Here is a 23758-nt window from a genome sequence, read left to right as displayed (position 1 = left end):
CAAACCACAGCGCAGTGCCCGTGTCGTATTTGTGCTGTTTTTGAATATATTCAAGCACTCTTACTAACTGGCCAAGCTTTTAATTATTCTACAAAATGGCCTTCACTTTGCACATTCTGCCTGCTATACCTTCAATTAAGTATTTTGCCTAAAACAAGAGCGACGATCTGATCAGCAAAAGTGAATTTTTATGACTTACCATGTTGTCTTGTCTCCATATTTCAGCTTAACATAAATCTTGTGCTCCATGGTTTCGGCTGTCTTATTACTCGCTGTAGTTTTCGCATGAATGCATGCTATATTTTCAAATGCTGGCGCGCTTAAGTTCAAATATATATCCTTTGAAGTCATGAACTGAGTAAAATAGACAGTAATAAATGCTGTTTCTTCTGTATATCTGTATTTAAAGCTCTTCAACTACCCGCGGCGGTTATCAAGCGGATATTGTGCTCGACAGCTTACACGAAGATCACGGGATCGAATTCCGGCCGCGGCGGCCTCCATCGCCATAAAATGACATAAGATAAACATTTGATTTCATTTGGATGTAGAGACCCATGTAATAAATTCAGGTCACTTTAAAGTCGAAATTCCCGGAGCCGTCCACTACGGCGTCCCTCATACTCATATCGTTTTTTTCAGACGTATAACCATAACAATGTTTAATGAAAACGAACCGATAAATTCACCAAGGCACGTATAGGGGACGTTAATATATTTTTTTAACCTTATTGCACTCATTACGATAAATGTGAAGGAAGTAAAGTGGACAAAATGACAACTTGGCCCCGGCAGGAACCGAAGCTGCAACCCTTTTTTATAACGTGTCCGATAACCTACCAATAGATGCCAGATACTGGAGTTTCGTAAGACATTTGGCGCCACCTGTAGGGGCAGTATTTGGTAGTACAAAGACCGTCTTCCTCGCACAGTTGCTGTGGGATCAGGTCCAACTAGCCAGTGCGGATCAACTATTGAGCTTATTATTGCGAGGGTTTTCGCATTTAACACTCAGGAAGAGAGCTGTAAATTTCTCTCTGCTACTCGGTCGCGCCGCCGAACCGCCATAAAGTGCTTGCTGTATCACTCGCCACAACGACGGCAGGAACAACAGCAGACCACTCCGCGGGGTACGAGGAAACGCCGCAATCGGCCCTACGGTCGTAAAGGAATTAAGGAATGATGACATTCAGTTTTACCGATATCCATTTCTGCTTGTTGTACGAAGCAGAAAGGCGAGAGCGTTGGTACGGCCCGTTGCGAGCGTGTTGGGTAAGTGAAGTACCCGCGTTCTCCAAAGCAGGTCGCATGAGAAAGTGTGATAATGTGGATCTCCGTTTGTTTTGCGTAGCCAAGACGGAGAACCGTGGTGACCTTGACTATGAAGCTCAGCAGAGGCTCTGAGCGCGGTGTGTGCCGTGTAACGCGAAGCGAGCAGCTAGAGGCAGACTGAAGACGCGTGATACGCACGCCGCGACATCCTATATTGAAGTTGGTCGTCACCACTCAGCATGGCGCACGTACGCTTTGAAGGCTCACGATTCCGGTTCTAACTAGCTAACGCGTGCGTCATACAAGTAAATCGCAAAGTGTTGATCGTGACCACCTACAGGTTTGTTTTGCCCGTGGCCTCCGCGATTGCAGCAGCTATTTCGGACGGTTTTATCTTTGGTTATACAGTTTATATCCCGCGAAAGTGGACACGCACATGTCCCCATTTGCGGTATATACAACAGGAAGACAACCATCAAGCGACCATTCGATGATCGTAATAAAACAGTCCAGTGCAGAGGAAGCGAGCAATGAAGGGAGAATGCAACTGAAAAGGCGAACATCGCCGGGGTAATTCATCCGTGATGGAGCGAGCTTTGTACCACTGGTCATAAAATACGTAGCAAAGTAAATTATTTCTGTAGGTACTTCATCGCTTTGGCATCTTGTATATACCCGGTTTAACGCATTTAGGCATCAGAGAATGGACGTCGGAAGGTTTGCCAGAATTCGATGTCGTGCAATGCTCGCTTGTACTTGCGAGTTGCAGCGCCCCGGAATAACGGAAACTTCTTTTGCATTATAACCATAGTTTGCTTTCATGCGCTTCCTACTTTTTTGTAGCTTGGTTTGGCAGAATAAGCTTTCCATTTCCTTGATTGTCGGGAAACCGCGCCTAGACACCTACGAAAGAAGGAGGGCCTTATATTGTGGTCTATGCACATCCGCTTGCGGACGGCTGTCTTCGTACTACCCAATTAGCACCAGGGCTTCGATGAGGGTGCTGGTGGCGGTGTTTTTACAGCGACGCCTGGACAATCTGACGTCTATTGAGCTGCGGACAGAGTCTAACGTCTATTGAGCGTCTATTGACCGCTTTGTCCGGTATTTATGTGCATGGAAACCTGGATGTGTTTAGTCAGTGCCGCTCGTAGCCATGACGGCGAGTGTGAAACACTCTTTCTTTGCCAGATCGTGTCACAGCACTTGATCTTTTAAAGAGCGGAGAGCTGACCAATAAGCCCTCGTACACTACCTGAAGCCATCAAGTCTGCGGAAACGAGACTCTCGCTATGATTGCCTTCAGGCAAAAAAAAAGCGTCCCCACTCGCCGCATTGGCTGCGAGCGGCGCTGGCTAGCACTTTCACGTTTGCATGCACTTAAATACCAGCTAAAGTGGACGAGAGGGACCACCGTCATAGCTCAATTTGTATATTATTGGGCGCGTTATCCGGCTCTGTACCTTCCGGCGGCCAGTTGTATTTTCGTCCACTTTACTTTCTTTCCATATGTATCGTAATTATGATATAGCGTGTCGCTTACAGAACCATCGCCATTCCAAGCTGACCTACTAGCGTTTTTGGAAGGAAACCATACGTTGCCGAAACGTATCCGCATATTTCGTAAAAACACATCTTCCACATTAACATTGTATAAGGCAACATAACCATTACAATTGCGCTTTCCATGTATATATTTTTCGGACTTTTTATGCTGTTGTTTTTGTTGTTGCCTCCTCTGAATTGCGTTTCATCTTTTACAGTTTATCTTGTGTAGCTGTGTTCATTGCTTGACGAGAATGATGACGCCAGAAATCGTACGACTCTAAAGATATGTCATTTTCATTATTTTGCGGTTTCTATGTTCATTTTCACCCTTTTATGTTCACACCCCTTTTGCATTCACACTTGTATCATCCCCTATGCAATGACCTCTTGTGCCCTTGGGGTAGTCGTATAAGTTAATAAAAAATAAATACATATGTTCTGATCCCTGACCCCACGAAGCTCCGAGATATCTGTACCTACTTATTTGTACCAAGTGTTGTACCTCCCTGTAATGACCCTCAAGAGAGGGTTGACTGTATTTCAAATAAATAAATAAATAAATAAATAAATAAATAAATAAATTAATAAATAAATGCTGTTGTGGTTCGCTTCATATTTGCGGTGCTTTGTCGCTGACTTCACTTCTCGCGTGTCACCTCTCAGCGAGCTACTAGCGAAAGTGGTTCGTTGGAAATGGTATCCCAACCAAGAAGCTGCCTTCCGCGACACCGAGACTGCCCTTCAAACGCGACCGACACTCGCGCACTACGGCGAGTATGCATCGTTCACACAGACTCTAGCGGTCGTGGCCCCGGGGCTGTTTTCTTGCAAGTTAATGAGGACGGGTAGGAGAGGCCGGTCGCTTATACTAGCCGCCGGCTCCGTCATCCAGAGAGCAAATACCACGCCTCCGAACATGAGTGTTCGACTATAGTTTGGGGAGTCGATAAATATCCCCGTACATTTATGGTAAAGCCTTCACGGTTGTCACTGACAATGTCGCCCTTCGCTGGCTTCGAACAAAAGAAAATACTTCAACGCTATGTTCGCCACAGGGCGCTTTCAACCTGCAAGATTGTGCCTTTCCCGTGGTCCATCTAAGCCGCGCTCGCCATCAAGACGCCGACTACCTTTCTTGCCACCGACAGCGTTCAACGACATCTGCAGTGCTTGATTTATGCACCGCACAGCTACAAGACGCAGAAATCGTCTATATAACCCGGTGCCTACCCGAGGAAGTACGCACTCCCAGACGTTGTCGTTCAAGCCTTTCGGCGTTGTACGATGTCCGAGATGGCATCATTTACCACCGATTTTATCAGCATGGGTCGTGCATGCCTGTCGTGCCGGTAGCCATGCGACAGTGGGTGCTATTTTTGTGCCACGACGCTCCGCCTTCCGGTCACCTCGGGCTTTACAAGACGCTCGAACGCACCACAGAGAGGTTTTGGTGGCGACGCATGCACACTGATGACTCCTGCTACGTTTCGTCGTGCGCTGTCTGTCAAGCACGGAGAGCATCATGAATCCGCCACCGGTCCCTATACAACATATCCCTCCTCCGGAAATGTCTTTTCAGATAATGGTACTGGACCACTTGGGATCGTTTCCGCGTACGTTGCGCGGGAACAAGTTCCACATCGTTGCCACCGACTACCTCACGAAGTAGACTGAATTTTCAAGCCAGTTCAAATTCATTGCAAGCCAGTTCAAATTCATTGCCCCACGTGATTTCTGTATGGACGCCTCATCGTCTTCTAGCACCGACTTTATGAGGAGGGAGCGGCAAATGTAGTGGATAAAGTTGCGCGCATGACACGTAGCGACGAAGTGACTGTCACGTGAGGGGAGGCTAGAGAAAGAGAACGAAAAGGATGGACCTATATCACAGTGCGTGTGCCTGAGTTCTTCTGGGGACGTGCTCTTGTACGTTACAATAAATTCTAAATTCTAAGGACACTGCTAATTGTCAAAGAATCGTATTCTCATTCAGACAATTTATATGCAAAAGCCCGAAAACAACGATCATCGCTTCTGTGGTGAAATACTAGATATATTTTCAAAATATACTGATCCTCGTTGCAGTGTTATGAAATGATATTGTACAATGATTAGGCACTGCAGCACACAGAAATTATATAGTGAAACCTCGGTGATACGAACCTCACGGGACCGCCAAAAATATTCGTATCTTCCGAATTTCGAATCACCAGAAAGCATGGAAAATTAGCATGTGACAAAAGAAAGCTGCTGTACATTTTCATATATTGTTTGTCAGGGCTGCGGCAACGTCACGAAAAATTCTGAATGATTGTCAGTGAAGTTTTTAGATGTCTGCAGTCATACCAGCACTCGTAAATATACAGCCCGTACGCGCGCATTTAATTATTCAACCAGGCGGTCGCGACGCGTCTCTAAAGGTTTATGCTGACCATAAGAAAAGTTTTTTCATACACCGTGATTCTGACGATTTCGCGGTACGGTGCGCATGCCCACGCTCGCGTTCCCGCGCTCGCACGTGCTTAGCGCGTCTTGCGCGACAGCGCGGACAGCACCTCTTCGTACCGGGGTGGTAGCGAACGTTCGTATCAAACGTCGCTGGGTGAAAATAGTTTCGCAACAACCGTACTCCATTACACTGCAGGACAATGGGCCTTGGCCGGGACCAACGAAAAATACGTATCACGCCGAAATTTGTATGAGCTGTCATTGTATCACCGAGGTTTCACTGTATATACCAGTGACCACCTCCGACTCATAATCCGAACCCTTCGTTTCTACGCTCAACCACATGTGCAACTGCGCTATGGTTCGATTACCATAGAATAGAGAGCGATAGAAAAGAAGGGAAGACAGGGATGTCATCCAGAATTATAACACGCGGTTTGCTACCCTACGATGAGCATATTTGTCTTGTATAAGGCGGATCAATCACTGTGGTTTACACCGAATCAAAAGATCGATTAACGTTTGACAAACTGCTTCGTCATCTACGCTTAGACGTTGCTACATAACTACCTCTTGTTCCGCGCGAAAGAAAAACGTTCCTACACTGCGAATACTGCAATAATCGTGATGCATCAGTAGAGCATGTCATTATAGAATTGTCGTAATAAGAAGACCCGCGCGTTAAACTGAGCCATCGGTTGGACAGGCACAATAGAAGACAATTAACAATGAGCAGACTTCTTGGACCGTGGCGACACCCTCAGAATCAGGCGTGCAGTCGGCACTCTTCGTGATTCTTCATTGGTAAGAAACTCCGTGAACGTTTTTGTAAATCCTAATATTGCTTCTCTTCATAATAGATTGTTAAAAGACACATGTGATAGTCATACCACAGTTCGCATTCGATCTAACGAAACCCAATCTCATGAATTGGCCGATCCAATGAAGAAGTTTACATGCCCTAGTTGGTACCCTTAGGTTTCCATCTCGTAAACAACCCGAATTATTGAAGCTATCATGACAATAACCCTAATTTAACGAAGATTTTCGCTCACGAAATGATTCAAACATGCAGTGAATTGTTTCCAGGTTTAACACAGGCGGGCTGTTTTACAGCGAAAGCTGTTATGAGATCATTTCACCGGCCGTTTTATAGCGAAAGTTGTCCGCCGCCGCCGCCGGTGTCCGTAACCAGTATCGCTCGAAATAAGAAAAAAAACTAAATAAGAAAAAAAATTCCAGGATGGAACGAGGTTCGAACCTGGGCCCTCTGCGTGGGAGCCCAGTATTCAACCTCTGAGCCATCCCGGTGCTTGAAACTGCATTGTAAAAAGGTTCTATACAGGCTTCATGTCGGGAAGGAACCACATTAGCATATGCAATATAGCGTGGTAGAAGAGTAAAATAAGCACCAAGCGTCGCACAACGCGAATTCTGTAACCAGGCGTCACACAATGCGAATTGCGCAACGAGTAGGTTGTTGAATACTTCCAACCCATTACAAAGGGCTCTGCCATAATTCTTCATCGTCATCAGGCACAGCATCAACAAAGTGCGCATAATGCCTTACATGCGTTTAGCAGGTACCAACGCTCTCCGTAGAATGACGAAAAATGGCACAGTGCCTGCTGCCCTACTTCTCAAAAATTACAGTGATTTATAGCGTAGTGGATTCATCGCAAGTGCACTTGTATTGGTTGCCAAGAAAGCCCATAAGCGCATGATCCACTTCCTCGGGGTCTCAGTAAAATTACAATGATTTATAGCGTAGTGAGTTCCTCGCAAGTGCACTTGTATTGGTTGCCAAGGAAGCCCATAAGCGCATGATCCATTTCCTTGGGGTCTCAGTAAAGTTCTTCGCCCGCCCCCCGTCTCTTTCCCACGTCAACATATGTTATACAGCATAACGGGAGAGGGAAATAGCTACCGGGCGTCACCCAATGCAAATTACATAACTGGTGGGCCGTTTAAAGCTTCCAACCCACTACAAAGGGCTGGGTCATAATTCTTCATCGTCATCAGTCGTCGCGTCAACAAAGTGCACATAATGCCTTACAGACGTGTAGCTGGTGCGTCGCTTCTCCGCAGAATGACGTATAATATCTTAGTAGGTGCTTCCCAACTTCACAAAAGTTGTTATTTATGGCGTAGTGGGCACCTTTCTAGTGTACTTGTATTGTAGCCTCAAGAGAGCTTAGAACGGGCCCTAGAAACGCCGCTCTTCCAGCTTTCGCTGTGACTGTGCTGCGGTTTCAGCGCAGGCCTGGCGTTTTTTTTCATGCGTGTGCTGTAACACCATCGCGTTAAAACATCTATCCGGCTTAGTCACAACAATACTTTCATTCTCACGAGGCTAAACGCCACGTTCATGCACATAAATGTGGCGTCGCCCTCTCATCTCCCGCCAGCTCTAGGTGTTCCAGGCACCAGAAGAGGAGAGGAAACCATCAGTTGGAGAAAATTTCAAACTTGGGTTTATCCCCAGTTAAAGATAACACGCCATATTTCCGACGTGTTATGGAGGTTCCTACTCCTGGTGTGGAGGGGGTGCTATAGTACATCACTTTACCGAGGGCGGCCCTGGCACGGTGCTCCAGTGGTTATGGCGCTCGACTGGTGACACGAAAGTCGCATGATCGAATTCCGGCTCCGGCGGCTGCATTTTCGACGGAGGCGAATATGTCTGACGACCATGTGCTTAGATTTAGGTCCACGTAAAGAAATCACAAGTGGTTGAAATTTCCGGAGCCCTGCACTACGGCGTCCCTCATATTCATATGGTGGTTTTGGGACATTAAGCCCAAAATTATTATTACCTGGGGCTCCTAAAAGCGACCCCACACCTGAAACACAGAACCGACACCAACTCACAACTTGGAGAAGTGGGAGGCGCGACTGTTCACCTCTGACGTAGTCTGCTGGTTCTGACCTGACCTTCTTTATTTTTCCGTGTTTCTCTTTCCTTCTCTTCCTTTCTCTTTCTATGCCTTTCTATCTTTTGATTCCCTTGATTTCTCTCAATTCTTGTCTATGTTTGTCCTTCTATAGCTCTCTCTATCTCTGTGATCTAGTGGTGAGTAATGAGATTTGCCCAATTTCTGTGGCACGTATCCGTAATGATAGCCATTTCTTGGGCTAATTTTGCCTTCTTCATTTTAAGTGGAGCAGTGGTGAGTGGTGGGATTTGCCCTAATTTTTCTGGCACATACCCGTTCATGATTATATTAGTTTGCTGATGAGCCGCAATAATCTCGGCTAGCTTAAACATCTTCGGTCTTAAAACTTGTAATAGTACAAAGAACTGTTTTAGGTTTACGTATTTTCTAAATTTAAAATTACACATACCGAATAAACTCATGACTGCTAAAAATATCGAAAAACATGAGCTACGAAGAAAAAGGAACTGCCTTTCCTTTCTGTATCTACTTCTCAATCATAAGTTAGCCCTTGGACCGCGTGCTTTTATCACCTCTGTACACTAGACATACACGACTTCATCACGCCAACTATTTCAACCTGTATTTTGCTAAAACTAACGCGTTTAAATTTTCTCTTTTCCCGCGTACTGTATTAGGCTAGAACAATCTAAGTAATAATAGCGATTTTTTTATAAATTAGAGCTTCAATATGCTCTGTTATTTGTGTTATACTTCCATTTGGTGTATTATTAAATGCGAAGCATTTCTTTGCGAACGTCAGGCACTTTGGCCGTTTCTATCTATCTATCTATCTATCTATCTATCTATCTATCTATCTATCTATCTATCTATCTATCTATCTATCTATCTATCTATCTATCTATCTATCTATCTATCTATCTATCTATCTATCTATCTATCTATCTATCTATCTATCTAGCCCCCGATGTCTGGGCGCTCTCCTGGTCGTCTGGATAGCCTGTTATATACTAAAGTTGGCATAGCAGGGGATCAGTGTATGACGAACACGATTCACTGCACTGCAAACGGGTTTGAGCCTTTTAGGGAGTTTCGGGCTCGACGCATAACGTGCATCCAAAAGGTACTACGCAAAACCCGCTTCAAAACGAGGTTCAAAAGGAGGTTTTATTTACATCCTTTAAGGGGGTGATTAGACGGAAGTAAGGAGGTAAATTTGTGTTTTTATTGAACTCATTTTGAGGGCTTGAACGGAGCGCATTTGAAGTTTTTCTGGCTCTTTTGAGAGCTTTTAAAGCCTCCTTTTGGAGGTAAAGTTGTTGTTTTTATGTAAGCCATTTTGTGGGCTTGAACAGAGCGCATTGAGAGTTTTTCTGCTTCTTTTGAGAGCTGTTAAAGCCTCCTTTTATACGAGGCCCTAGAGCGGTCGCGAAATGAAAAAAAAAGTATATTTTAGGCAGTATATTACGTTCACCGGGCAATTTCAGCTACTATTCATCTCTAGGACATAACAGAAAACGGACACCAAAGTATTTATGCACAATTATGACATTTGCATACAAGTACGCACGACACAGGAATCGAACTCGCGACCACACGCACCCAAAGCAAGCACTATAACCATTACACCACAGCGCCACCACTTGCGAGCTTGCTTTTTTCGTAGGCTTATATATGTACCAATGTATGTACAAAGCGGCTGGTAACCCGTCGGCACAACTTTGAACTTCTGTTCTTGTACCATCGGCGTGTGTTTGCTCTTGCGGAAGGTCAATACATAATTTGTGGGGCGTCATGCAGGCCGAGCCGATCGACGTAAACACCCTCGGCTCCGAATTCTCCGCCTCACCGTGTCGTGCCGCTAGAAAAATTATAAACGTGTGCCCTCTTCGCTCGCGCTAAATTCGTGAATACCAGCGTGACGAAGGTATCTTCAGATGAGCGAACGTATGTGCATTCCATGAGCGTATGCTGTGGAGCAATTTTCGTTATTTCTGCAGCCACGAACTGCGCGCGTCCAGATGCGGCAGCGTCTTATGAGCGGTTCGAAGACCGCCTGCGTTCTCATATGAAAGCTACACACGCAGATGCCCGACTTATAAAAACACTGTAACGCGCCTACATTAAGTGCATTTAATGCGCGTGTACTGCCGCGAGCTGCACGCGGGGCAGCAGCGCGCTCTGAGCAGCTGAACAAAAATATGTTTCCGCAATTGGCGCTTATTCGCAATGCACCCTTTAGCGCGGACCGCCTGCGTTCGCATATGAAAATTACACACGCAGAAAATTCCAGAGTTACAAGGACATTGTAACGCGCCTACATAAAGTGCGTTGAATGCACGCGTACAGCCGCGAGCAGCACCTTCTGAGCAGCTGAACGCTTATCTATTTCCGCAATTAGCGCTTATTCGCAATGCAAGCTTTAGCACGGCATTCAGTGATTCTCTATAACACATATTCAGTATTTGTTTGCTTTCATACTCGGATACTACCTACATTTCTTACTAATTAGCTTTTATTGGTAAGCATCACGCCACCGCGTTAAAGCGAATGCCTAACGCGTGCCCCAAGGTCAAGGTCAACCTCCCCAGTTTACGAGTGACAGGTCTCCCACAAAACAAAAAAGTTAATGTACTTGCACTTCTCTCTTGTGAACGTCCATGTGTACTTGGCCCTCCCCTCAGACAGATGATGCAGTACCCATTAAAAAAAAGCATTACCCTCTTCCTCAATGGAACAGCTGTTCTTGAGAAAATATGGTTCTGTTGAATGACTTCACCACAGCAGCAGAGAGGTTGGCTTGTTTGCAATTCAGAATTTCACAATCGTAACACAGAAGCACGAGGATTGTAGCAAATATGCAGAAAACTGGAAAAACTATCATATGTGCACTCCCTCGTCCACCTGCACACTACGTTAAACTTTATTTATACAACAGCAACCTTCAATTAAGCTACTATTGATAAAAGATCACCCAATCTACGTTAGAACACAGTGATGACTTTCTGTCTTTCTGTTGCCTATCTTCTACAACATGTCATAATCTGTGAATCATCTGTTCAATGTGTTTGGTAATAAAACACAAGCAGTTACATTGAGCAGGCAGTATTTCAGCAATTTGTTTTGCAAGCACAAATTCATTTCTTCAATTTGCATGCACGACAAGTAGTCATACTTCAGTTGATACAAGAACCAGTGGTTGCAACATTTTATTGGAATCAAAACAGCAGCAGTTCTCGTGTCAATGTAAGGATATAGGTATATATTTACATCGTCGTGCACAGAACCTACTCCCAAAAGGGAACACGTGGAACAACATATACAGTACAGCCTCAGCACTATACATAATTCACTGCAGTAAAGCAATACGAAAGTAGGGTGTAAAATCTCATCATGATGCGCACTAACGTGTGCACTTCACCGTGCCAGTATGTAAATATAATCCAAAAAATAAGCTACCCAATTGGTGTCAGCCTACACACGAAGGCAACTAATTAGTACAATAAGGCTAGCATCACTTTTGGGAAATATGAAACCGTGTAGACAGGCAGTTGTACAGTTTTTTATTGCATTAGTTTGCCCTATGGCATCAAAACATGTCGCAGATGATTTTGGAGTTGAGTTTCCTACAAAAAAGCCCAAAATAGACCTGTGGTGTTGACTGTAGGTCCACTTACCAAGGTGCATAAAAGCATTCAGCAATGCCCACAAAATTACAAGGTTGCCTCCATATGTTGCTGTACATATTTACTCACAGATACCTGGAAGCCATCGTAAATTTCTGGAAGTGTGCTTTTGAACTTGTCGGCATAATCACATGACTGCAGTGTACCAATACTTCTAATATGCATAAGAAGTACAGCCATGCTTCTATGTTTTTATGCCAGCTAGTGCCATCTGTAACTCAAAAGTTCATCCTTAATTCCTCACTTGATGGCTTACGCATAATTACCACACTGAAAATAATCCAAGCACCATGGCTGCAACGTCAACTTGCAATTAGGCAATCACAGGCACTAAATACAAAAATTCCTGTAAATAGTGACTGGTCGCTTTGCACACTGGATCCTAGGACTTGATATGCCATGAGGATGAATAAAAACGCCAGGCCTGCGCTGAAACCGCAGCACAGTCACAGCGAAAGCTGGAAGAGCAGCGTTTCTACAGCCCGTTAAGCTCTCTTGGGGCTACAAGACAAGTACACTAGAAAGGTACCCACTACGCCATAAATCACAATGTTTGTGAAGTTGGGAAGCACCTACTAAGCCATTATTCGTCATTCTGCGGAGAAGCGAGGCACCAGCTACACGTCAGTAACGCATCATGTGCACTTTGTTGACGCGACGACTGATGACGATGAAGAATTATGGCTCAGCCCTTTGTAATGGGTTGGAATCTTTAAACGGCCCACCAGTTATGTAATTTGCATTGGGTGACGCCCGGTCACTATTTCCCTCTCCCGTCATGCTGTATAACATACGTTGACGTGGGAGAGAGACGGGGGGGGGGGGCGAAAAACTTTACTGAGACCCCGAGGAAATGGATCATGCGCTTATGGGCTTCCTTGGCAACCAATACAAGTGCACTTGCGAGGAACCCACTACGCTATAAATCAGTGTAATTTTACTGAGACCCCGAGGAAGTGGATCATGCGCTTATGGGCTTCCTTGGCAACCAATACAAATGCACTTGTGAGAAACCCACTACGCTATAAATCATTGTAATTTTTGAGAAGTAGGGCAGCAGGCATTGTGCCATTTTTCGTCATTCTACGGAGAGCGTTGGTACCTGCTATACGCATGTAAGGCATTATGCGCACTTTGTTGATGCTGTGCCTGATGACGATGAAGAATTATGGCAGAGTCCTTTGTAATGGGTTGGAAGCATTCAACAACCTACTCGTTGCGCAATTCGCATTGTGTGACGCCTGGTTACAGAATTCGCGTTGTGCGACGCTTGGTGCCTATTTTACTCTTCTACCACGCTATATTGCATGTGCTAATGTGGTTCCTTTCCGACATGAAGCCTGTATAGGACCTTTTTTGCAAAGCAGTTTCAAGCACCGGCATGGCTCAGAGGTTGGATACTGGGCTCCCACGCAGAGGGCCCGGGTTCGAACCTCGTTCCATCCTGGAGTTTTTTTCTTATTTCGTTTTTTTTCTTATTTCGAGCGATACTGGTTACGGACACCGGCGGCGGCGGCGGCGGCGGCGGACAACTACGGCGCCAAAAACGGCCGGTGAAATGATCTCATAACAGCTTTCGCTGTAAAATTGACCACACATATATAGAGACTGTGAAACAGTCAGAAGTTCAGTTCATAGGTAAGGAAAACGTGAAAACGAAATCAGAACACATAGCAACAAAGGGGACGGAACGACACACTACTAACAACTGAAGTTGAACATGTGCTTCGCTTTTTTAGTCATGCGTGTTTATATCTTTCTGTGGTTTTGATTACACTTCAGTTACTAGTAGCGTACTGTCCTGTCTGCCCCCTTCATTCCTCTATGGATGTGTGATTGTTTAGTTTTGTAATTTTTTCGTACCGTGTGTTTACATCTTTCTGTGGTTTCGATTAAACTTCAGTTGCTAGTAGCGCGTTATCCTGTCCCCTTCATTTCTCTGTGCTGTGATTTTTTTTGCACCCCCCTTTTTAACTATGATATACACCAACTCGCCCACTGCCCCTGTTAAGACTTATGTTTGCTGAATAACACTGGGTCCACTCAGCGTCTTTTTAAACAATGCGAAAATTTCAAATGTACACGATATCAGAAAGGTTGCACGCAGTATTGCGCATAACACTCTGCATCAATACCAGTGTTGGCCTAAATGTGGTAAGATGTACGAGCTGTTCGACATAGTGTAAATTGAGGCACATCAAGGTGTTCCCACAATCATGGGTGTCGGCAGGGATTTGCACAAAGGGCACCTGCCGCCATCAAGACACACCAGCACTTGACCCCACCCAAGCTACACCAATGCTATCCTGCTCACCAGGCCGACACGTTACGCCGCCTTGCACCCCAAGACAAAATCCTGCCGACACTCATGGCCACAATACACTTGACTTGAACACAGACTGGTGGGCAAGCAACACTTGCTGCTTTGCCAGAAGTGTATTCCTGAAAATTACACAAAAAAGAAGTCCACTAAGATTTCTGTATACATAAAAATGAATGTCTTACCGAAGATTCGCACTTGACTATCCTTATTGCAGACATTTTGTCAAAACACGAAATGAATACAAAATTGAGATGCTGCTAAGTACATCCTTGTGAGCGTTTCACTTCGTGTGCACGGGGCGAAAAACAAACGGATGTAAAAAAATGCGAAACACCACCAGAAGTGTACTCTTGCCATGTTTACCATTGTGTGGGTAGTTTTTGATGTCAGTAAAGTTATCACTATAAGTACACTTTAAAAGGGTTGTGAATGTTAGCAAGGCCTTGATTAACCGCACCTACTCTGTTTAGGAGTGAAGATTAGGCAACTTGGCACTGAACCATGGCAAAAATAAACAGCGCACTTCTAGTGAGGATAAACTAAGGCCTGGGCACAATAACAGCGCTTTCACCTTGTCAAATTGTCTCAACAGTCATGATACTATGTATTGACCTTGAAAACTATGGCAACATAATGCAAAACAGCAAATTAACGAGATGGAATAAACAAGATGATTCAACAATCTGGTTCAACAGACTCAACAGCTGACTTATATCAATGCGATTAAATTAGCCTTGCACATCTCCTAATGGCTAAGAATATACACATGTAACCTTGGCAAATTCCACTGTTGATACGTGACCAATGAAGTTGCATTCCTTCCATGCCGTTGAATGGCCGTTCCTTCTTCTCTGTTTTCACTGTTTTCTGATTTTCATTGTTTTCACTAGCGTAAATGTTTACCCTTTTTGATTTTGTCACTTTGCAGATGGCATACGTGTTTTGCCTTTGAATGTGCACGTTTCTTCTGCTTTGTCTTTCCTGTTTCTTTTTGTATGCGTATATGTTTTGCCTTTGAACGTGCACACGTTTCTGCTGTTCTGTCTCTATTTTTGCTCTACTGGGCCTTGTGCACTTCTCAAGCTATCATTGTCGCTTTTCACTTGAGGCTTATTTCCTGTATTTTGCTGGAATAAACATTTATCCATTCATTCAATATCATAAAACGCATGTGCTTCACAATACACACTGCACTTAGCAGATGTCTGTCACATGATATGGCCGTCATTGTATAGCTTTAGCATGATTTATTCGTTCTAGCTAAATGAATCCAAGCTAATGATGTTAATGTACCCTGATATGCTATTTCACTGTTCCTTGATGCATATGTATGAAGGTACAGTGCTCATGTACCTTAATATGCTATTTCAGGCGACGGGCAGAGTGCGCAATGCAAAATTGTTGCCGAAAAGTGTTTTCACTTCCTGACAATCTGCGCTTCGGTGGGTTCTCACAGTTGCATGGCGGGAGAAAGATGTCCAGGGTAGTTGACTGCATCCAAGGTAGATGCTGCACAATGAGAGCGCACGGTCTTGTCACATGTCAATGTGCGCAAATTGACACGATGACGAAGGATTAAAACAAACAAATGAAGTTGGAGAAAAGAATAAATCGAAAACAAAGTTGTCCTTTATGCACATTCCATCATGTGACAATGTGATAACCGTGGCCTTTTGCTCTAATGTATATTCCCTGAAAGCATCATGCCTCATTCATGCTTTGTCGCAGGCAAGAAAATTATATCGTGCAAACAACTTTATCAGGGCGCACCCCTGGGTCGATTGACTGGTCGTATGAAGCATGAGTGATATTCACAGAAGTCCCAAACATGCATCACACATCATTGCTATCTGAGTTTAACGACTTAAATGCGAAGCATTTGTTAAACACTTCTACGACTTTGAACGGATCTATCTACCTATCTATCTAGCCGCCTACGACTCATAGCTCGTGTGAGTGTTTCGTTAATGGGATGTATGCCAAAATTCGTGTGGCATGACACGACTGCATGAAGAACATGAATGATGGGTGTTAACTTGAAAATCATGATATGCATTTCATTAACGACATGATTTACACGTCACTCTCTTGGCTCTCTTGCGACTGTTTCGTTAACTTGATATTTACCAAAATAGGTATGGCGTCACAAGAGTGTATGACGCACATAAACGACAGTTTCTAACTTGCAAATCATGACACGCTTGTCATGTATGGCGTTATTTTGACAACATGGTCTCGGGGGCGCTAGTGGCCGTTTCGCATGCTCCATATACACCAAAATTGGTATTGTGCTGTGTGACTGCACGTCCAACCTAAATGACAGCTGGCATAATGAAAATAATGACATGCATGTGATGTACACACACCACGCTCATGGTGCGCTCGCGGCCGGTTCGCTAGCTTGACATACACCTAAATTGATATAGCGTGACGTGATTGTGCGACCAACATAAATGACATATAGTAACATGAAAATAATGACATGTATGTCATTTACGGCATGGAGCCTGGTGCACTAGCGTCCGGTTCTCTAACTTGATATCATACCAATATTGGCATAGCGCGACGTGACTGTATGACGTACATAAATGACAGCTGGTAACATGGAAACAATGAATGACATTCGTGTAATGAACGGCATGGGTTACATGCCACGCTCATGGTGCGGGCATTTCGCCAGCTTTACATGCCGATTTTCTTTTCTTTCTTTTTTTTGTTTTTCATTGCACTTTTCAAGCGACGCAATGTGCAGAATGTCATCTACAGGTGCATAAGCGACGATAAGAGCTCGCAAAGAGAGAGAACATCAGTATTACTTACCATTTTTGTTCCTGAATGTGCCGAGCACGCAGGGTGCCCATCATCTGCTTGGTAATGCACAGCGGACGCCCGCTTGAGTCGACAGGCCGTCGCGATTATCCCACTCGCAGCACAGCATGTCGCACTGTCGTCAAACCACGCATATCACATCCAGCGGCGAGAACACAGTGAGGCTGCAGGCACAAAACGCGCACACACGACCGACACAGCTGATCACTTGAGAAGTGGTGTTGACAAGGCCTAGCCGGCCTTGCCTAGCTACGACGATCGCGCCGCCGCGGGAACGACTCCCTCCTCACGTTTCTTTCTTTTTTTGTTTTTTTTTTTTCTTCGCGCGCGCATGCGGCGCGAAGCTTTGTCCCATTTCACTTCGGTAGCGCCTCGTCTGGCTTGCTTTTGACCTGGCGGGGGCGGGCCGAGGAGGCTGCAGCCGCCAAGGCCAAAGGGCTTGCTCCCTTCCTCTCCAGCCGTTCGGAGGGTCTCGTATATCTCTTTCTCTGGGCTATCTGTGATAGGGATTTTTAGTGTGCTGAAGCATGCCGCCTCTTTCTTTTACTTCTTTCCCCCGCACAGCTGCATGCATGCCCGCCAGCACTGAAGGCATTATGGAAAGCTTCGGAAAAAAAGAGAAAACATTCCAGAGGAAATGAGACGGGAGATTTTTGTTCCTCTAACTCCATTCGACGAATGGCGTCAGATAGTGAAATTACCTCCTTTCTTCCACATATTTTCTTAAGGAAGTAAAAATTGAGGACGCAGAACTTTATTGCACCCACCTCATTACACCCTAAGGTAGTACTGTCCAGATGGAGGTAGTATTAAGGGGGATTGTAGCCCTTAAAACGCCCAATTCGGCTAGTTTGCGTTTGCAGTGTGGTCGTGACAAGAATAACGCAAAAATACCTGTCACGGACGTCATGAAACCTTTTCTCTCAGTCACGTGTGGCACATACCCGCATACCAGATTTCATGTTATGCGAGTATGTGCTACAGGTGATACAGAGTCTCAACCAACACAGTGACCGAGAACACACACACACTGACATGCAAGGAAAGTGATAATAAGAATTGTTGGGGCTTTATGTCCCAAAACTACGGAATGATTATGATAGACGCCGTAGCGAAGGGCTCTGGAAATTTTGACTATCGGGTATTCTTTAACGTGTACCGAGATCGCACAGTACACGGCCATCTAGCATTTTGCCGCCATCGAAATTCGACCGCCACAGCCAGGCTTGAACCCGGCACCTTCGGGTCAACAGCGGCGTACCGTAACCGCTACACCACTGCGGCGGACGCAAGGAAAGCGAGGAAGCTGAAGACAGAACACCCCTGGAAGATGCTCGACTACCATCCACTCGTCCAAGTGGACCGCAACATGGACCACGTGGATTAGGCAAAAACCGGGTTCAATGCTTCTTATAATAAATCCGCCGAGAGAACCAGGCCTCTCATCTTTACCGGTGACTTCAACATTGATTTATCAAAACCAAACCACGCTTGGTCGTTATCCTGCGTGAAAGACGGCTTGGATGTGGACAGGACATCAAAAGATCTCGCTGCCGCGTCAAGGAGGAGGAGGAGGAGAGGTTGAGGAAAGGAAAAGGCGCAACTTCCGCAACCCTAATTGGGAGCACGGCTCAGCGCCTGTAGGGGAAAGGGGAAAGAGAGATAAAGATGAGAAGAGGGAGGAGAAAGAGAGGAGGAAATGCGGGCCATGACCGAGGACGCGGGGGCGGCTACTATAGCCGGTTGGCCAGTCCAGTGTCCTCAAGGAAGCGAAGAACCGCCTTGAAAACCTGGGTGTGGTGCTGTGCAGCGAAAAGGAGGTCCCTCTGTGTAGCCGCGGAAATACCCTGGCGACGGAGTGCGGTGAGCAAGGCAACTCGTTTTGCTTCAAGCGTTGGGCACACACACAACAGGTGAGCAGTTGTTTCGTCTGCCCCACAAGCACTGCACAGAGGTGACGAAGCTCTGCCGAGCCGTAGACGTCGTGCCGCAGGCCAGGAGCAGCCGATGCGTAGACGCAGTAGAAGGAACCACTCGCTCCTGGAGAGGCCCCTGTCAGGCAGTCGGGTCGGAGGTTCCAGCGTGGCCACACGTTCGTCGGGGTGGCAGCGTAGCAACAGCCGCCTCAAGGTCAGCCTCGATGCCTCATCAAGGACAAGATGCATCATAAATCATTTCATCGGCAGGGGCATCCAGGAGTTCCATCAGCTGTAGTATACCTCGCACTTCACTGCACTTAAACCCTTCGTATCCGCGATCACGAACGGATTCGATTAACAAGCCCGGCTGGGTCTTACTGATCACCGTGATGATGACCTTGTTCAAGAACTGTCAAGAACCCCTTTCACACATGCACACGGGTTCGTGAAACGTTCGTGCGTTCTCCGTCATAACGGACAAGTATAAGCATAACAACTGTAGCAACTGCAACTGTGATTGTAACATACTTATGTGCAGCGCGCCTGCACGCGCCACTGGAATCTCTATATATCTAGGAAAACTCCTGACTGAAGCTATGTTGCAAGTAACGTCTGTCCTGTGCGTCTGTGTTCCTTCTTTGTCTTGTTCGTATTCGCGCTATCCGGTATTGAAGAATATAAGCGCTACAGCTTACCGCATCTGGTGTTGGTAACGCCCATGTTGCTGTTTGCATCGTTACCGAATTGCATGTAAACAACTGATTATATAATACATATGCGATTATTCAATATATAAATGTGCGTATGCCACTTCCACATTTCTCTAGCGTCAATCCATAATGTTTCGCTCAATGTGAAAAATTATGCCTCTGTCACCATCCCGCGCATGCTTCGCATAACATCGATTCCCACGGTACGTGGCATCTGCCCAGTTTTTTGCCATGTTAGCCTTCACACATAGTGTTAATAGGTGTCTTGCTTTCATTTTTTCTAATATTTTCTGAAATTATACTTTTCGGTCTTGCTTACATCCTGCCTCTTGTACCTGTCTTACTTGGACCGATTCTCGGTGTTCAGTATGCAATAAATAAATATAAATAAATAATGTTCACCCAGCGCACTTGTTATATTGGGGAACCCGTACATTCACACTGGGCTCCTCGAAAAGTTGTCCATCTGCGATGGACCATAGAAAGCCCTAAGTCAGGTTGGTGATCTCATCTACGAAAAACAGTGAGTGGTCGATTCAATGCTGCTAGCGCTCTTAGGCCAAGGGTGAAGGAAGTGGAGGGGGGGGGGGTAGTGTAAGAAGGCAGTACAAGAGCCTGCTATGTGAGGGACACTAGGGTCAACAACGACGAAGTGACGAAGGCATTCGCCATTGCCTGTACATGTAAGTATATTCAAATATGTGTTTATTTCGTAATAATATTCATTGAAACATTGAGTCACACCTAGAAACTCCATTCGATCAAGCAATAATAAACTGCTCAACGCAAAAATTTGACACAGTACGCATAGAAAAGAGGAGAAGCAGCGCAGACTCCCAACTGATTTTTATTACAAGGACGCACAAATATATAGGCTACACACAAAGATAACATCATTTTGACAAAGCTAAGACAAAGATAAGAGCAGTTTAATAATGGAATAACAACTAGCCCTATCCCACAATTGGCGATCAAGCAAGCCTATAAGAGCCTTATACTAGGGACATCGCCGTGGTAGGTAATTAACCGTATACTGCGTAAAATTGAAAATAAATATCGCAGAGCTTTGCCGTCTACACCCTGTGTGGCAAAGAAGGTTCACAAAGAAGAGATATGCGAGTTACGAGAGATGATCGGCAAATTGTTTGCATTCATTCGACCGTTGGCGGCTTATGTTGTCGGTAAGTTGCGCTCGCTACATCTTCTCATCCGTAAGCTACATTAAAACACTTATCAGCAATTTGCACACATAAGAGAGCTTGCTCGCGTTTATTATACGCACTAATGACTTCTCGAGCGACAAAAATACCGAGATTTATCTCTCTAAAATACTGAATGGTGTACACAAAATCAGTTACTTTTTCATAGCAGCAAGAATTCTGACGTAATTTCCATATCATATAAAGCGTAGTGCATTGAACATGTATGCATCCAATCTTGCGCAAAGAGCCGATCGAAAAAAAATCTGCTCACCTGCCAAGGAGTCGTAAACCATCGCTTGCTACCTACAACTGTAGACTTACTCTGCAACAAAAATAAACACAAAACATGTTTTTAATACTTCGGTGTGGTCACCAACACGACAGAAGTACGCACTAGCCAAGGTGTAGGTGCAACTATGAAATATTCATTCAAGCTGAAGCATGACATAAACCTACTAAAAAGCAGCAGCTACGTTCGCAACACACAAATCTGAGAAGGACAGCCTGACCGCGATTGTGAATATTTTTAGTGTTGATGATATAATATTGAAATTGATGGCAAAAAAATTGGCAGATCCCACGCGTTGTGGGAATCGGTTTCATGCGAAGCAGTCAGCGACCACTTCCACTCTGTATTTTATGCCGTTGATCCAAGCGTTACGTGGATCGAGGTGTTTTGTAAGCGTAGTAGTTGTGCGCACATCGTGAGCTTACCAGGCACGTCGGCAACACTGGCGTTTAAAGGGTACCTTATTGTGCCACGCAACGTCAGTCTTCACGTTAGAGTACATACGGCAGTATAATCGCAACTAAGTGCACTTTGTGGTGCAATCATGTGAATATCATACGTAGCTTTCGTTAATGTATTCCTCCGGAGTCGAGCAATGCTTCAATAGAGCTTTCTCAATCATAGAAATATATGTGTAATGTTTATTAGACTGCAATAAAAGCGGAGCCGACGCTGCAATCACAGACTTTAATCTGATATGAAGCCTGTATCGTAGGAGTACATATGTTGTGTTTGTTGCTTTCTTGTAAAATTAGATAGCCAGCAGCATACCTACAATTGACGTTGCACCGACTTTACGCCTGCATAGGCTGCTCTTTCAAACCCTTATATAGACCTGGGGTGGCTCTATGGTAGAATACCTGGCCGCCACGCAGAATACATAGGCTCGATTTCTTCTGGGATGCTAATTCTTATTATTTCCATTCGTGTGGTCAACGCTGCTGATGTCGGGTTTTCTTAACGCTCTTGCATTTATGTTACCAATGTCAGTTCTCGCCGTTGCTGGGTAAATATAAACTGTCAATCACCTGTGGCGCATATCTGTGCACCGCGGCCCATGGTAAACAGGTATGTGACGCATGTGTCTGGAGGAAAGCGTTTCACGACGCACGCGAAAAGATTCTCACGTTATAAATTACCAAGAATTTTTTAGCGAATATGTGGCACTTTGAGCGTTTATATGTACGTATATATCTATCTAGCAGCCAACCTCTGAGTGCTCTCCTGATCGCCTCCTTAGCTTGGTGCAGGTCAAGAATCGCATGGTAGCGTGAGAGGATTTGACAAATAATACTGTTGCGTCATGACATGGATAACTTTAAAATCCTGTCGCGTACGTGGTCAAACCCTTTCCGCCAGACACGTGTGGCACATACCCGTTTACCACGGGCCGCGGTGTACAGGTATGCGCCACAGGTGATTGACAGTTTATGCCTGCCCAGGAACTGCGAGAACAGACATCTGTAATTTAAATGCGAGAGCGTCAAGAAAAACCTAAATCGGCAGCGTTGACCCGACGAATGCAAAAAATAAAAATTAGGATCCCAGCAGGAATGGAACCGAAGCATTCTGCGCGGCAATCAGGCAATTCACCACAGAGCCACGCCCGATCTATAAACTGCTTGATAAAACAGCCTATGCAGGCGTAATATTGGTGCAACGTCTATTGTGGTTGTGGTGCTGGCTATGTAATTTGACAAGAAAGCAACAAACACTACATATGTACTTCTACGATACAGGTGTCATATCACAGTGACGTCAGTGGTTCCAGTGTTGGTTCCACTTTTATAGCAGTCGAATAAAACACTACATTTGTATGCGTATGATTCAGCAAGCTATATTGAAGCATTGCTTGGCCCCGGAGTAATATATTAAGGAAAGTTACTTTTGGTATTCACATTAAGGCATCGTAAAGTGCACTTTGTTTCGATAATATTGACGTATGTACTCTAACGTGAGGGCTGGCGTTACGGCGCACCATAAGTTACCATTTAAACATCAGTGATGTCGACGTGGCTGGTAAGCCCATGATATGCGCACAGCTTATACACGTACAAAAACACGTCGATCCACCTCGTAACGCTTGGCTCAAGACCGTAAGACACTGCAGAGAAGTACACTGCTTCGCATGAAACCGATTCCCACAACGCGTGGCATCTGCCGAATTTTCTTGTCATGACCCGACAGTCATATTCGTCAAATCCTCCTACCCTCCCATGCCAATTTTGGTCTGCACCAAGCTAATGATGCGATCGTGAGAGCACCCTGACGTAGGCCGCTACATAGATAGATACGTAGATAGAAGCGCTCAATGACAAAGGTTCGCCAAGAAATGGTTCGCATTTATTATAACGTAGCCACAAAAAATTAACGCTTATGAATTAACACAATATTTTAACAAATTTAGGAAATAGTAGGATAAGAAAGAGTTCAGGCATGCATTAAAATATGTAGGACTGATATAGTATGCTAAGTAGGATCAATCGAATGCGATAAGTAATGAATCATGCATCAAACACGATAAATCATGAATGTACAATAACAATTGCTACGTATGACAGTCGAAAGCGGCTTTGATCACCAAAACGCTGAAAAGTAATTTTAGGCAGAAGGAAGCACCACAAGTGCACCTGTA

The 23758-nt window shown here is 45.0% G+C and overlaps 1 protein-coding gene across 42 annotated transcripts in view; it reads right to left on the bottom strand.

The window, feature by feature from the left end:
• The window catches only part of LOC119402282 (uncharacterized), a 330925-nt gene that overhangs the window by 136477 nt on the left and 170690 nt on the right, over nt 1-23758 (bottom strand). For 28 of the 42 annotated variants that reach the window (XR_007417194.1, XR_007417201.1, XR_007417195.1 and 25 more), the window contains one exon: nt 21106-21156. Coding sequence is in view for 18 of the 42 variants with exons in the window: in XM_049418569.1 (XP_049274526.1) it covers nt 21106-21156 (51 nt within the window). In the remaining 24 variants the exon portion in view is untranslated. Of the gene's footprint in view, nt 1-199; nt 355-11842; nt 11927-21105; nt 21157-23758 lie in introns of all 42 variants that reach the window. The other 14 variants (XR_007417191.1, XR_007417192.1, XR_007417193.1 and 11 more) reach the window with 2 other exon arrangements.

Source organism: Rhipicephalus sanguineus, chromosome 8 (assembly GCF_013339695.2).
Source record: "Rhipicephalus sanguineus isolate Rsan-2018 chromosome 8, BIME_Rsan_1.4, whole genome shotgun sequence".
Lineage (NCBI taxonomy): Eukaryota > Metazoa > Arthropoda > Arachnida > Ixodida > Ixodidae > Rhipicephalus > Rhipicephalus sanguineus.
This window is presented reverse-complemented; position numbering and strand designations above follow the sequence as displayed.